At 35.3% G+C, this 17,587-nt stretch overlaps 1 protein-coding gene across 1 annotated transcript in view; it reads right to left on the bottom strand.

Annotated features, from left to right (window-relative positions):
* LOC128991809 (5-oxoprolinase-like) overlaps positions 1–17,191 on the bottom strand; it is a 40,162-nt gene extending 22,971 nt beyond the window's left edge. Inside the window, exons 1-7 of the mRNA XM_054415001.1 lie at positions 16,723–17,191; positions 10,350–10,541; positions 7,935–8,170; positions 3,722–3,884; positions 2,532–2,617; positions 1,250–1,433; positions 784–1,053 (exon numbers count right to left, since the gene is read on the bottom strand). Of these exons, the coding sequence (XP_054270976.1) occupies positions 784–1,053; positions 1,250–1,433; positions 2,532–2,617; positions 3,722–3,884; positions 7,935–8,170; positions 10,350–10,541; positions 16,723–16,884 (1,293 nt within the window). The 5' untranslated portion in view covers positions 16,885–17,191. The remainder of the gene's footprint in view (positions 1–783; positions 1,054–1,249; positions 1,434–2,531; positions 2,618–3,721; positions 3,885–7,934; positions 8,171–10,349; positions 10,542–16,722) is intronic.
* Positions 17,192–17,587: the final 396 nt, after the last annotated feature.

Raw genomic sequence — 17,587 nt, 5'->3', positions numbered from 1 at the left:
CCATTTTGATGAAATTTGGTACAAACGTGTAAACCTACGTTTATTAGAACAAGTTCGCGATCCAGCATGTGAAGTGTTATTGAAGTGTTGTTGTATGCCAAATGGTTACAGAGATAATTCAAATAGGCTAAAATTTAAAATTCCCGTGTTATTCTTATAAATAAACTGTTGTAGTGGGCTCATTCAGGTAAGCCTGCTATCCTCTCAAAAAATCCTAAAAAATTTTTCAATTTTGTTTATTTCATACTACGCAATCAACATTTCAATAAAAAAACATAACTCAATACCTTCCCTTTAGCAGCAAACCTAAGTACTCATTTAAATTAATGTTATTTAAATAGGAAATATATCTAACAATTTTAAGGGAATATTTTAGAATAAATCTAGTCAGGAAAATGGAAATTCACTTAGTCTGCAGGTTGGGGGTATTAAGATGTACTGTAATAAAATCTGTTACTTAAAAGGCCTTAAATAAAATTTGGTTACTTTTCTAGTTTTCGGTGACTTCCAGAATTTCAAAGACCAATATACACCCTAGTACATAAATTATAATTTGAAAGTAGAACTTATTCATAAGTGAATAGAAATTAATAATTCCAAAGTGTATACCGTTTAAACTTCATATTATACAGTAGTGAAGTCTACATTAGCATCTTCACTACCAGGTAACCCGATGCCACTAATACATGAGTGTGATGGCTGATAGGGAACAATATTAATATACAATAATCAAGTTAGTCTTGAAGTGGTAGAATTGCATAACACCATATAAAAATGTCTAACCTCTTGTGTAAGTTTTGTAAACTCTCTGACAGTGGCGTCCTTGTCCAGTGGTCGCTTGCCTTCGGGACCGAAGATCTTAGGGAAGTAGTGAGGCAAGAGTCTGCCAAGTACGAGGTTAGCGTCGGTGACAGTCAGCGGGCCCCCCTTGCAGTAGCACACGGGCCCTGGGTGGGCCCCTGCACTCTCGGGACCCACAACAAACAGACCTGAGCGGAAAAACAAGCAGGATCCTCCACCAGCTGCTACGGTGTTTACATCAAGCTGAGGTGCCTGCAATATATAATCTCATTACAGTATATTACATCACAAGGCCGGGAAGTAAGTTTACAGTACAAGCATGATAGTTTCAAGTTTTGATGCAAGTGCTCTTTCACCTCCCCGGGAAACAGAAACAAAAATAGTAAAAAAAGTAATCATTGGAACAACAAATTGAAAAATCAGCGTTCAACTCAAGTTTTTAGATCACCTGAATAGTGACTCCGGCAGTGGTACTCTCAAACACATGTTCATAAGTTCCTGCGTATCTACTGACGTCAGTAGATGTGCCACCCATGTCAAAGCCTATCACAGGGTCTGGTCCGGGGGTCGTCACTGCGTAGCCCACCACACCGCCTGCCGGCCCTGACAACACTGCACGGGAACCATTGAACCTGAAAGTCAACACTTGCATGGTTTCCTTCATTTTTATTTTGTGAGCTTGAGAGTAAACACTACTAGGCCTTCAACTAAATTAGACTACCTCTTGGCCTGGTTCAATTAAACTTTAGCTGGTTCAGACTTCCTCTTTTTTCGTTTGGCTACAATATACAATCTGTTTGTCCAAGGCTGTTTGAAATGAATAGATGTTATTATTGTGTTCCTTTTTTGACTGGTGAAGTAGTGCAGCTTACTTATTTTGCACAAACAGTGTATGTTCATCTTTGTACTATCTTCTGATGGTTTGGACTCCTTCAAGTTTCAACAATGTTATTGAGAGAATGAGAAATGAGAGTAAGTTTTCGGTTCATAACCCTGAGTTTCAACAGGCGTCATATCCCTTCAGGATTACCTGGTCTCACTTTAAGCTACCCCAACTCAACTCCTCCACACCTCGTCCTATTAGTTAAGTTAGTGTTTTGTCGAATCAAAAGTTTGTTGATTTTTTTACCTGTGTATCATCTAATAAATTCAATCTCCAATTAAACTAGGGACCACGAAAGTTTGCAGTTGAGGGAGGAGCCTATTTACCATGTGGTGAATTCGAAGGAGCCAATGAGGACAGTGCTATGTTGCCTAATCTAATAATAGCTAATCTAATCTAATAATTTGTGTGCTGATTTGAAAATATTTGTAAGTATATTAATAAGTGTCGTCAACGGGCGATATGGCAACGTCACACTAGCCTTGTCTTGTGATTGGCTGCCGCCAACTGCAAACTTTCGTGGTCCCAACTGTAATTAATTGAGTCACTAATTAAACAGCTCATTTATCAATTTGATCAATCATTTAAAAATACATTCAATGTCAAGGTAATTTATTTTTACATATATATTTTTTTAAATCCATAACTTGTCACGGTAATTTATTTTTACATATATATTTTTTAAATCCATAACTTAATTTATTTACCTACTTTTGATAACTATGGAATGTTGTAACAATTGCCTATTTGAGTTTTTATTCAAAGGTTAGTTAGGTTGAGGTAAGTTTGCAACGCCTACAAGGGCTACAAAAATATCTCAAAAAATACAAACCTCTGCGGTACTTACATATCCATCGGGGTAAGTCCTCCATCACTTTGCATGAATAAAACATTCACACCTTTCAACTCATCTTTGAACCCAGATGCAAAACCCTAAAATGACAACTACACGGTTAAACCACTAATTTACTACTAAACTAAATACAGTAAAGTTTGGTTTATCCCAATTACAATTATGTGCACTATCCAGAACCGTTTACAAAGAAAAATATTTCTATTTAACAGTTGAATTACATGTTTTATCTCAAGTGCCTTCAAAATTTAGACCTAATCGCAGTTATTAATGATATTATTAAGTATGATTAATCAGAGACTTTTACTAAATGATTTGTCACTAGTTTTAAGAACTAAACAAGAAACTTATATTAGGTAGGTACATACTATAAAAAAGGTTTTAATGTGGAATTTAAGTGTTTTATTTCTTGCCCGAAACCAATATAACAGTAGGCCTACCGTACTGTATTGATTATAATTTAAAAACTTTTGAAAAAAATATAGCACTTATAACGCTTGTGATATTTGTACATTAGCTATTATTTTGTTAAGTGGCTACACACCGTTTGCAGCAATTAACCCTTCGTGAGCGTTGTGTGTATACATAAACAACGCTATTCAGTTGCAAGCGTTGGACATTTTTATACGCAACTCAATCTGAAGGTTACAAAGAGTACGCATATATACGTAAAAAATAAAATGTTAACGTCCATTATGATATTTTAAATTTGTTTCTTGGCTGCCAACAGTTACTTTGGCCATTAATCAATAGGCCTATTACTAATGTATAAATGTTTTTATTTTTTGTGGTAAATTTCTGATTGATGGGTTGGCGTTACTGATCTCGTAACATCTGTTGTGTACAAAACCGGCCGCTGAGTCATCCTTATGTTAGTGTTTCATGCAGATAGTCTGCAGGGGCCATTCAAGAAGGTTGCCTAAGCAATTCATCTACTTGTATAGGTAAAACGACAAGTCACACCAGTGAGTATGGATTCTAATTCATGAGGGAAGACAATTTAATAAATTCAACATGTAAATAACATTGGTTCGCAAATAGTCCTATAGGAAAGTGAAAAGGGTTTACCTTAAAATTACTTGTAAAACTGGTATCTACTATATAAATTTAAATACAAAAAAAATACCAGATTAATTCTCAAATATGTTTTAAAAAGTTGTAAAAACAAAACCCGTACACATTACCTGAACGTATTTCTTGATGTGAGGAGTTAAATAGGCATCCGCACACGCTGTGAAGCCACGAGGAACAATCCGCACCATCGGCATGATCTGGTGTGAGAGGGAAACATGGTCAAAACCAGATTGGTCAGCCAGTTTACCTACAAGTAGTTCATCTTCTACACACCTAGGGAATGGATAAATCCTTGAAATATGTTAAAATGGATAGTAGGATGTTTACTACAGATTCTGTGGTGAACAAAACAGGAAATTATCAATCACAAATAAGAGGATCTGAATTATGACAAAACAAACTAGAGTTTAGACAGTTCTCTCTACTTTAAAGTCTCACTAGCGATTTTGTTGTGGCCAAAGACAATAATGATGTTTCCGCAACCGAGCAATATCTTCACTATTTTGCCGGGGATCGTAAAAGATGTGCTAGATTTTTTCCCGTGAGATAATGTTCACACAAACGCTGAAGATGTTCACGATTTTGTCGTATTCGCAGGAGACAATAACGATTGCTCCGTGATCAGAGATGTCGACAATTTTACCGATTGCAAAAGTTGTTTTAACCTATTATTGTATGATATTTAATACTTTACAAAGCAACTCAATTTTCACTTGTGATCTGCAGGTCAACATTTTTCACTCTACCCTGAAGTAAACAAGTTTGACATGCAAACTTATATTGTTTTTTTTATTTTTTAAATTATTTATTAGCTTGTTTCTTAGTCCTCCCAAGGTTTATTCGCCGTTTAGATCTTCGAAAAGAAACAGTCGAGTTTATCAATACCACAAATATTTCTAAGCTCCAGCCACCTAAGAATCGAAATAGAGGGAAGTTGCTGATGTGAGTAGTTTTTAAATACAGCCTTGATAGAAAGGTTTATGTGATTGTATTCAAAACTTGATATGAGAGGGAATTAAGTTCTGAGACTTTCTCAAGAGAAATTACAAACTAATACTGTTGCGTTTTTGAAACTAATATAATTTTAAACTAATGCGTAGTTAAAACTAATACTGTACTGTTTTGCTGCTATTTAAAATTAAATACTGTAGGCTAGCTTGATTTTCTATGGAGAAAACGTGATGTTAGATAAGAGTGAGGAGCTGTAGGTTTCAGTTCCTGTAACTCAAATTTTATTAATCAAGCACTGATAGTATTTACACCATCTATTGGATTAATTGGACTGGGATGGGTGGCGTCGTCCTGTAATCCACCTACTAGGAGGTCACGAATTGCTGTCGATGCGATGCTCCCTGGTGTGGATTAACGTCCGCACTAGTGAGTACTATGACTATCCGCAGTACTATCCTGATTATTAAACCAATTCGTTAATTACATGGAAAAAATGTGTTTTGGGTTCCACTATAAACTGTAAGTCCCTTAGTTGCCAATAGCTGTATGGGCTATTAATTAACAGCCGTGTCTAAGGAACATGTCGGCCTTAGTCACTAACAAGACTAGAGATTGCGCCACTCATCCTTCACTCATGTTTTGGTTAAAATACGCACATAGTGGGGTTCCAATCATAAATAATTGATCATTGATAATGTTTGACAACAAAATTAAATTAACCAATACATTACAAAGCTTTAGAACTTTGACAGGATAGCTTAGGAATTAAACTGACGGAAACCACTTAATTTGACTAAAGAATATGACCTGAGAAGTTTTACTACTAGTTACAATTATAAGTACAATGCAGTTAGTAGAACTCCAATTATCTGAATTCCATTTGCCCAGATAGCCCATTACAATCCAGATCACCTCAAGAAGAAATACCCCCGCCGCAGCAAACCTGCAGACTAAGCGAATTTCCATTTGCCTGGTTGGATTTACACTAAAATTTCTCCTTAAAAATATCCCTATTTAAATAACATTAGTTTAACTAGCTGTTACCCACAGGCTCCACCCCGTTTTACTACATAGGTATTATATTGATTGGTTAAAAGTTAAGCTGAAATAAACAAAACAGAATACAGTAATGGTAATACAAACAAATAATAACAGCTGAGGTATTTTTAACATTAGGTAAATGGAAAGTTCCCTTTGGTAAGCAATTTTGACCTTATAGGGCAATTTATGAAATAATGGATAGTTTTGAGCAAGGTTTCTCGTCATGACGAACATTTTAACTATATGGTTTATGGGGGTGTGACTTGTAGTTTTCTCAAATGTTCATGGGTACTTTTGGCTTTATATATAGACTATAGTTCGGCCGCTTAGAAAGCTACCTCCTCCAGCATTGGTTTAGCATTAGCGCGCAGGTCGTTTTCTAAGCGGCCGAACTATAGCTGCTGTACCCGTGCTTTGCAACGGGAAGAGGACACAAAATAGAAACATTTTGATCTTTACATTTGTTGTATAAAAAAGTTACACATCCACTAACGCTTTTAGAAACAAAATTCAGCTGCACTTTAGTATCCATTGACATAAATAAAAAAAAAAAAAATAATCTATAATGAAGTTTTATATTAAATTTAATAGTACTGCACCCTGTTGGTAAACCTTATAACTTGTTAATGCTATTTAATATCATAGAACTTAAACAGCTGATAAAATGCTTTTATTCCTTTTAAATATGAATACTCATAAGGTTAACATGGGAAACTCCAGAGCCACTGGGGCGGAGCCTGAAAGGACTTTCGAGATAAGAATGCATCTATATATTAATCGGAAATGTGAGCTATCATCACACTAAATTTTAGCCCAATCCGACCAGTATTTTTTGCGTTTACTTGTCACAAACATACATTACATCCATACATCCAAACTTTCTCATTTATAATATTAGTAGGATGAGTACTTAGGTTTGCTACAACAGGGAGGGTAAAAAGGTGTTATTTGTAAAATTTTAGTAGTTAAGTATGAAATGAATGCATTTTCAAAATTTGATCAAAATATGATCATAAACAAGCAAAACTACAACAGCTTACTTATTATAATATAAAGCTCAAATACCACTGACTCACTCACTCATCACGAAATCTCAGAAACCATAAGACCTAGGAACCTGAAACTTGGCAGGCATCTTCCTTTTGGGTAGTAGACGCTCACTAAGAAAGGATTTTACCCTCCGACCTCTGGGCTCCGCCCCATTGGCTCTGGAGTTTCCCCATGTTAACCTTATGAGTACTCATATTTAAATGGAATTAATGAATCTTAACAGCTGTTTCAATTAAACAAGTTGGTTCTGTTCTATGATGTTCAATAGCATTAAAGTTACAAGGATTACCAACAGGGTGCAGCACTATTATTTCTTTTACATTTATGACAACAGCTAATTTGCAACCAAAAGGTGAGTGAGCGTAGCGAACGAACTTCAACCTGGAGGCGAGTTAGCGTAGCGAACGAGCTAACCTGAAGGCAAGTGAGCGCAGCGAACGAGCTCTAACCTAAAAGTGAGTGAGCGTATCAAAAATCAAATCAAATCAATTTATTGACACCAGGACGTCAGGACATGATTGAGCCATGCGAACGAGATCATCTTGAATATTAAGAAGTTAAACGGGGCAAAGCCCGCGGGTTACAGCTAGTTCTCCATAAGAATAACATGGGAATTTTAAATTTACAGATTTTTGGAATTTTCTCCGTAACCATTAGGCGCATAATAACGCTTCAATATACTAATATATTTGTTTTTTAAGCTCTACAAAATGGTTTCGAAAGAAAATGCTAAATTTTAAGTTTATTGGGTCAAAAATTGGAAAAACAAATTTTTGCCCCATAAACCCCTGTTTCCATAGTCCGATCATGCTGGTTCGGGAACTCGTTCGAATAAACATAGGTTCACACGTTTGTACCAAATTTCATCAAAATCGGATGATTTTTGCTTGAGTTATCGCACTAAAGGACACATATATAAATATATATACCGTACCTATATATAAATATATATATATGAATTTAAACGGATGGTGTTTTTGGTCTCTAGGGACCTCAAAACGAAAAAGTAAATCGGTCCCGGGTCCAGGTCTTACCATGAGTACTACGGTAATAGCTTAAATTCCCTATATGGGAAATTCGCTAAAAGAATAAATTTGGCCAGAAAAATTTAGTTCATTGTAGTTTGCAGTAATTTGTCACATATTAAGTGTGCCGATTGTGTCCAATGCAGCAAGTGTATTATAGTTTTGTATCGTTGCTATTGCATCCAGATTTTAAATGTCCGGATGGGTCCAATCCAAATCCATCCAGATGATTGGAGTTCTACTGTAGGCTACTAACGTGTAGGAATGCATGAGTACAACAGCCAAACTCTTGATTCCCCTCTCCCTCAGTTCAGCCAACTGTTTCAACAGTTCATTCTCATTCAGAGTTTTGGTTATAAGGAACGGTTCCCCAGTTTTTCCCACCACCCGAGGGTATTGATGTTTGAGTTGGCATTTGTCATCCAAGGCAGGAATGACTCGACAGTCTACCTCGATCACTTCCTCATACAACACTCCTGGCATCACAATCTCCTGCAGAACAACAACAACAACAATAGTTAGTTATAACCACACATAAAATTACCTGACCATGTCTTTTGCAAGATCGTATATGCCGAATAACAATAACTTTTAACTTTTTTCATAATTAATTATTGACTATTGACCGGATTCTAGACAGGGCCGGATCTAGGAACCGCGAAACCCCGCAATGCAGGGGGGCCCAAGTCCTTAGGGGGCCCAAAGTGCTCTATAATTTAAAATTATTTTAATGCATATAAACATAATTGAATAGGACGGTAAGTTTAGTTTTGACAGACAAATATTGTCAATATCAAAGCTAAAGTTAAAATTATTAAGTAAATTTATTTTTAAACCTACTGATTTTACTCGTCAACAACCCGGGACCTCGCCGTAGACAGTTTAATCTGTGGTTTACTGTCACTCTCAGTCAGTCCAGTCTGTATGCTCAGCTCAGTCCAGTCAGCTCGTCAGCTGCAATGCGCGCTTCACAGATCCACTACAGTCCAATCGACGTGGACGTGGTGTAAACTTAGTCAACTATCAGTTGAGCTGAGCAATAAGTCTGTAGTACAGGCGGGACTTATTATAATAACCTCTATAGCATTATCTAACGACCCCAGGGCCGGCGAGAGCCGTCACGGGCCACTGAGCTGAGCGATCCCGGGCCCCCTATTTTCCCCGATTTAGTTTCTAGCCGCCTCCGTGCCGTTTTGTTAAACATTTAACAATATATCTAAAATGCATGATAGTTTGATTAATTCTCTTGCTCATAGTTGCAACTTTATTCCACTCAAAAATTACTACGTAAACTGGAAAAACATGCTAAAATCTAAGATTTTACCAGATTACATGTACATAAATTAAACCGAATTAAACATAAACCGATTTTTGATAAAAGTTTCTGTATCTATGATTTCTGTTTTGTTTTATTGTATAAGCTGATTATGTCAAAATATTTATATTATGTTTTAAAGTACAGGTTAAGTGTAAGAAACTTTGCCTGTATAAATAAATGATTTTTCATTTCATTTCATTTTCATTTCATTTCATTTTTTATTTCATTTTGTTTCATAAAAGATTTTACATTTGACCGGGCCGGGCCCCCTTCAGAGCCTCTGAAGAGCTTTGATTTTAGCAGATTACATGTACAGAAAAGATTTCACATTTGACCAGGCCGGCCCGGGGCTTTGGCCCCTCTGCCCCACCCTCTGGAACCATGATTTGTATGTAGGCCTATCTATCTATCTTGAAAATATAATGTAAAAAAGAAACTAAGTTTAAATTGAGTCGTTTGTTTATTACTTTACCTTATTATTTATGCTTGAAATTCTTTATGTAAAAACCTTTAACTTTTTTTGTACAATATGTATTTTATAATTTGTAAAGCTTGTTGAAAGGCTAAGAAATCCTAAAAAAGCTTTATTTGAAGTTTGCTGTTTTTTTAGTTCATAAATTTACAAAATTACGCATTTTAACTAAAATGTTTTTTTACAAAAACGATCAATATTTTATATTTAAAATAGCGTTCAAATTCAGTTAGTTTCAACTACTTATATTTTAAACATTCCCCCCCCCTCCCTCAAATAAGGCTTCCCTGCTATTGATGCCAGCTCTAGGGGCCCTTGGAGGATTTTGCAGGGGGGCCCATATTTTGTAGATCCGGCCCTGATTCTAGATTGACCCATTATGAATTTTAATGGTAGCATCTAATGACCTGAAAGTGGCTCTGTGAAAGTGTTTCAGTAATGACAAAAATACATACATATTCAGTAGGCCTAAATGGTGGTTATATGTGGAAGGAAGAGACAAATTATCATTCATCAATAAGGCCTGAAACTTTATATAACCAGCCTAAAAAGGAGCATTTTTATCTCAAAGTTAACAACAAACTTACAACAACAACAACACAGACACAGACTCAGTCTTAGGTTTACAATAAAAATTACTGTTCTAGGTTCAAGTGTTAGGTTGTAACGAGTAATTTGAATAACCATAGAATTAAGATAAAATTGTATCTCCTCATTATTGATAATCAACATAACATATTAAAGCATGTGTCAAATAATTTTTAAAATAATCAAAGTATTTTAACCAAATTTCTTAATAACTGATCACAATTACCAAAGATATTTCAAAAACATATTTTGATAACCATTCAAATAAGCAATGTCAAACAAAAGCTACTTACCAAGTCAAATATCTTTGGCCTAGCTTGGTTGCCTATGAACAAAACGTCCTTAAATCCTTTGGTAACCAATAGAGCCATCCGCTCTCCCTTGCGTTCCAGGAGGGCGTTGGTTGCCACTGTAGTTCCCATTCTTATCCATTCAATCAACGAGCCGTCAATCTTCTCTGAAGAAGGCATCAATATTCCGGTCTCCTGAAAATTTTGCAATTTTAAGATTCCTAGACTATAAAACAATCAGACATTAAATTTTTTACCTCGCATTTTGCTTCTTTGCTTGAGCAATGGGAAACACTTGTACACATTTTTTTATAGCCAGAACTTTAGTTAATGCATGGTGTTATGTACTACTAGAGATAAATCATACTCCTTTAGCCTATATGGTACTACATATTGTTTTTAAACTACATACAATGTTAAATTTAAAATTCCCATGTTATTCTTATGGAGAATATTGTATAATGTTGTAGTTTGCTTGATATTTTACTATTGATATTTTACTAAAAAACACACTTTATTAGTTTCCTTGTAGCAGCAAAACTAGGTACTCGTTAAACCTAATATTATACTGTATAAGGAACATGTCGGCCTTAGTCACTAACAAGACTACAAGATCGCGTCACTCATCCTACACTCATTCTTCTTTACTCATATTTGGGTTAAAATATGCACATAGTGGCGTCCCCATCTTAAATAATTGATAATTAAAATTTAATTGAAAACCTATTCCGAACAAACAGATGGAAATTTGCTTAGTCGGCAGGTTTGCTGCGGCTGCGGCGGGGGTATTATATTACAGCTCATATTACTATTTCTAGGTTTAGTCTACTAATAAAAAAACTATACACATAATTTACATCTTTAGCAAGTCATGACATAACATACTACAACTTGGAATTTAAACTTATAATTTATTGTAGCATAAGTAACAAAATGCATTAGAGCTTTTGTCTCTAAAGGCAATTTAATTTTGATTTTAATTTATTTTATACCACACAGTCCCCCACTACTTGTTTATCCGAGAAGTTTGGGCAAATTGACCTTTTTGATTAAAATGGCCTTGACTTCCCATCAACTTGTTCATGCGGTTACATATTTGACAAAATTGATTGCAATGGCCACAAATAAACACTGAGTAAACCAGACATAAAGGTTGTTATTTTATTGGCAAGAAATGTTTGAGGACACATGTGTAATACATCTTTAACAGACAATAGAATTAATTTATAACTAGCGGCCTGTCCTGTGTGTAGGGGCCATAGCCCCTAATTTAGACACAATTGTCCATATGAAGGCAACTCCCCATTTTGCGGTAGTAAGTCAGAAATATATCTATGAATTTGTCCCTGAATTTTAAAACAATAAAGTCCATTTCCCGGAATCTCTTTTTGAGTAGCGGAAAGCGACGCAAAAGCCATTGCACTATTGTATTTCCTTGTGTTTTTTATGAATAATTTAGAATCATGTAAAAACATTACTTTTAGTTTGTCATTTAATTGTGGTTGTGGCATGTTAATGGGTCAATTGTGGCAACATGTGTCGTAATGTCCATTTGTGTCCTCCTCTGCAAAGTGAAATGCACCACAAACGCATGCAAGTGCTGTTAAGAGGACCTATTGTGAGAAACAACACTCAACTCATTTTCCATCATCGTTCTGAAGGCAGGTTGTAAAGCAGCTTGTGGATTTCTTTCATATTCAGACCTTACATGACGTTCTCTTTCAGCATTTCTTGTGTTAGTTGAATTCCTGGATACTCCTCCACGTCTTTCAGGTCTTCCCCTACCCTGTCTAGTTACTTCACTCATTATAAAAATGGAAAACAAAAAAAAATTAAACGAATACATTTCATTTTGAAACATTATTTAACAAGATTGACTTTCGGAATAAATGTAAACATTATAAATAAATAAGCAAAAGCTGATTAGAATGTAGACGTTTTTCAGCCCCCACGCTTTTCTTATGGTGGATATTTTACGTTATATCACGTTTTCTGGTAACTTTATGGGAATTCAGCTATTTTTCCCAAGTCCCTGGGGTCAAGACCTTTAATTAAAGACCCATCCCACCTTTCTGCGACTTACCAGACGTCCACAATTTTCTGGTCTTACAGAATTATATATTATTGATGTGTACAGTATAGTTGTGTTGATTTGTATGTATGTTTTTCTTGCAGTATTTTAGCAAATTTCCTAATGGTAATGAAATAAATGAAATGAAATATTATTTATTTATCCAGGCAAAAGTTAGGGCCACATAGCCCTTTCTTACACTTAACCTGTCAACCTGATAACCTGGTAAAGGAGTTATTGCCAAAAATGCGCAATTGCTTTTGATATAATTGATGAGATGCAAGTACACTTTTTTTAAAAGAACATAATTTTTGGTGAATTTCCCATATAGGCCTACAGTAGGGAGGGAATAAGCTATTGCCGTAGACCCGAGGACCCGAGGACTGAATAACGATACGTTTTGATGGCCAAAGGGGCCAAAAATGGGTCCATTAGCACGATAACTTGAGTAAAAATCATCTGGTTTTTTATTAAATTTGGTAAAACGTGTAAAGCAACATTTATTCAAATGAGTTTTCAAACTAACATGATCGGAATATGGGAAGGAGGTTTTAAGGGATAAAAAAGGGGTTTTCCCATTTTCACGCACAAAACATAAAATGGAAGTTTCCTTTTTATGCCATTGTTTAGAGCTTAAAAAACAAATAGTTTAGTACCATTATATATTGAAGTATATCTCAGTAGGCCTATATATTTTTAGTATAGTAAAAATACAGTTTAGCATTTAATTCAGTCAATCATTTTTTATTGAACGATATAGATAACTATAAGATAGATAACTATAAGAAATTGATGAAATAATATCCCTTTAAAATGTGTGTTTGTTGTGATGTATTTAGGTCTATTTAAACACCAATGGTTTCAATGAAAATTCACGTTTAGCTAGCTAGCATATGGGTAAAAAAGTTTAAGTTTTAAACACCCCTATTTGTTGTACATTATATTATAAAAGGAAAAGGGATGTTTAAATTGAGGTACTGGTACAAAAAGGTTGTAAGAATTATATACAATGTATGCATTTCTTGAGAGTTTCAAGGTATCTCTCGTGTGTTCAGTAAACAAAATGTCACGAACATTTAGATAACAAGGCTCAAGTTTGTTTACCATTAAAAGCTCTAAAGTTCTGTCATGATTTTCTTTTAAAACAAGTGCCAGATGGGCACATAGACACAAAGTCGGTTAATTAAATAAATAGTTAAATGCATGATAAGGAGTGAAACTTAAGTTACAAAGGGATCATTCACACCAGCAGTTTACATTTTTATACTTGAGGAGGACCTCTTCCACTGAAGTCTGTCAACAAGGGAACACCTCATGAGTTGTACAACAGATCTGATCTAAACTGGATTCGAACCCAGGATTACAGTGCTGTCTCCTATACTCCATTCTGCATTCAGCAAGCAGTATGGCGAGCTAGGGCATATATTTTATTTGCAGTTTCACAGGGCCCTATTAGGAATCTGTAAGCCCGTGGTGCCGGTGGTTCACATCAGAGAGACCCTCTATTCTGATTCTTTGTTGGCTAAAGTTTAGGGGGTTTAGAAATACACACAGGGTACTGATTCAACTCAATTAACTTGATCCTTACATTTTGACAATACAATCGGGGAATGGATCTAGGCTAGGAGACCAGCTAATAAATAATTACATTATATTTTTATAATAATATAAGGGGTCTGAGAACCAGACTTGTTTACTTCGGATCAGGTCAATATTGACCTTCATGTCTCTTTTCGAAATCAGTTTGTGACAAAAAAAATTGTTTGTTAAGTAAGTGTTGGTGTACAAAAAATAATTGTTACCGTTATGCTATAAATACCATAGTCGGCTAAACTACTAACTGCAATAGGTAGTGGAAAAACCGTGAACACAAAACAAAATCGTCTTCAGCCACTGCAAAATCGTGAGAGTCCCCTGCGTTAACAGCAAAAAAGTTAACTTCTTGCAGAATGGCAGAAACATCAAAAAATTAAGACCATCGGTGAAATTCATTTTCAAGAGAAAAAAATTCCTTTGAGGCTCTAGTGAGGCCCCCTTCCAGGCCAAGGCAACCACTGTGTCCGCAATTGGGGAAATAATATGACCCTGCAGTTTTGATGATGAGTTACTAGACGTCCTAAAAATGTCAGAGCAAGCTAAATGCTCTTTGACCATATTTTTTTTTCTTATGCTTTTTTAGTGAATTTCCCTATAGGGAAGTAGTTATAACCGTAGGAGGCACAGTGAGACCTGGAACCGGGACTGATATACTTTTTCATTTTGATGTTCCTAAAGGCCTAAAACACTATTCGTTCAAATTTTTGTATATTATATAGATTTATATACGTCCGTAAACGGGATAACTTGAGTAATTTTTGCCCGATTTTGATGAAATTTGGTTCGAAGGTGTAAGGCGGGATAAACTTGAATGAGTTCGCGAACCAGCATGATCGGACCATGAGAACAGGGTATTACGAGGTAAAAATTGGTTTTTCTCATTTTTAACCTTAAAAACACAAAATTTCCCAATTTCTCTCCAGACCATTTTAAAGAGCTTAAAAAAACAAATAGTATCCTAAATTGTTTTTGTACAGTTATTGGTTATGGAGACAATTAAAAAAAAAATTGTTATGGAGATGAATTAAGTAGTCCTAAACTGTTGTAGTTTACTTGTTCATTGATATATTTTTGATCAAACTTGGCAAATTTATTTATTTTATAATAAGCTACCTACTATATTTTACTAAAAATCCCATTTTATTAGCCTCTCCTGTGGCAGCAAACCTAGGTACTCGTTAAACCTAATGTTACTTTTAAATATATTTAATTTCAAATCAATTCAGGCAAATGGAAATTCACTTAGTTTTCGGCAGGTTTGCTGCGGCGGGGGTATTTTCTAGTTTGACTAGTCCTACACAAAAATCCAAAATACCAATTTGTTTTGATAAAAAGCAATTAGTCCAATGGTAGGTATTTGTCAAATGTACTTTAGCACTTTCACGAGGGACTCGAGGACAGTAAGTAGGCAAAACCCGTAAGATATACATTATGTTTCTAGTAATGCTAATAGTACGGTACGACTGTCTCACACAAGACTTGTACAGCACGGTAAATAGATTGAGAATAGCCAGAGAGACAATGTCTTTTACTAATCAGAAGTTGATCAATACCAATATCAATATCAATTATTTAAGATGGGGACACCACTATGTTTGTATTTTAACCCAATACTAAGGTTAAGGTCAGCGTGATCAGACCTTAACACTCAAATAGTAAAACCAATGTCCTAGTGTAGTACTTTTAGGCTTGTTTTTAGTGTATGGCAGCATGTGTCACGTAAAATGTTTGGCATAAGAATGTACTAGACCTAGTTTATAGTGAATTTCCTAAGGCCTATATAAAGGGTGATTTTTTTATTGGTGCGGTTTTTAAAACTAAATAAAAAAATGAAAAACAACCTGCATTGACATAAATGCATTTATTTGAACTACAGTGTCATGACATTAACGTTCAAAAATGATTTCTGGCATATAGGCTCCATTACGTTCGCGTAGAAAGCCCAATCGAGAAGTCCAATTTTCGAATACTCTTTCCAGCAGCTGTGGTTGAATTCCACCAATAACTCGACGAATGTTAACTTCCAAGTCATTTAAAGTTCGTGGCTTGTCAGCGTATACTTGAGACTTAACATATCCCCACAGAAAGAAGTCTGTTGGCGTGATATCACACGACCGTAGGGGCCAGTTGACACTACCTCTAAATGAGATGATACGTTCACCAAATGTTTCTGCCAAGAGGCCAATTGTGTCGTTTGCCATGTGGCACATCACGCCGTCTTGTTGGAACCAGACATTTTCTAAATTCACTTTAAGTTCGTTTAGCTGAGGAACGAAAAAGTCCCGGAACATTGCCCGATAGCGTTGAAACTTTAAATGACTTGGAAGCTAACATTCGTCGAGTTATTGGTGGAATTCAACCACAGCTGCTGGAAAGAGTATTCGAAAATTGGACTTCTCGATTGGGCTTTCTACGCGAACGGAATGGAGCCCATATGCCAGAAATAATTTTTAAACGTTAATGTCATGACACTGTAGTTCAAATAAATGAATTTTTATGTCAATGCAGGTTGTTTTTCATTTTTTTACTTAGTTTTAAAAACCGCACCAATAAAAAAATCACCCTATATAACTTAGTCACAATCGCCAATGACTCTTTTAAGACTTGGGCCAACTATTAATTAGATTTTAAACAAATCAACTGTTAAAATTACAAAAGGTATTAATGAATAATAAAGTACAGGATTAATGAATACAAGCATTATCTTACCTCTTCCAAAATTCTTCGAATCCCTTCCCGAGGCGCATCAGGATAATTGTCAGGATCAACTGATAACAGTTTCATCACACGAATTTTACCATTTGGACACTGAGCATAAATGTCGGTAAATGTCCCACCACGGTCAATGGCAAATTTAAATTTTCCAGACATGGTAAGTTATGAGGTGAATAGGAAAATATAAACAAATCAAATTTTAAAGAGGACCAATAATAGAATAAAAATATATGATTGAAAACTGACTACCTAATTCATAAAATGTAATATGAGACCCTGAAAAACAAAGATTCTGACTAAAGAGATGCTGTTATTTCTTTAAATCTCGTAAGTTACATTATTATTATCTCAAACAAAAAGTTTGTCATATCCTTACATAACCCCACACCCCACATGACATAAATCCAAAAACTTTGAACTTTATAAAACACTGGAGTGGAGACAGAGACTGGATACTGAAATTGACAGCTAACCTATTCTCAACTGTTAGTTGAGCGTTCTGCTAGTCAGCTGAGCAGACAGTCGTGGGGGAAGAAACAGTTACATAGAGAAGTAGAGTAATCGTTTATCTTTTATCTTATCACATGATTAATAAAAATCCTCTCTAACCTAAGACTTCATTTGACTGTGTGAATGCATACAATTCAAGAGAGAAGAGACAAAACTCATTTAAATGAAACCATGGCAGCAACCTTGAATTATTTTTAATAGAACTCGAAGATTTATTTAACTACGTACGCCTTTGAGTAAAAATGTGATTTTTATGAGTGATGTAAATACTGATTTACTCAAAGATAAACTTCTGACAGAGATATTCACATTTTTTTTGCAATGACTTAGTTCAGTGCATTCATGTAAC

The sequence above is a fragment of the Macrosteles quadrilineatus genome, unplaced genomic scaffold, assembly GCF_028750875.1.
Source record: "Macrosteles quadrilineatus isolate MER2022 unplaced genomic scaffold, UCM_ALF_1.0 Scaffold_4__1_contigs__length_99947679, whole genome shotgun sequence".
NCBI classification, from domain to species: Eukaryota; Metazoa; Arthropoda; class Insecta; order Hemiptera; family Cicadellidae; genus Macrosteles; species Macrosteles quadrilineatus.
This window is presented reverse-complemented; position numbering and strand designations above follow the sequence as displayed.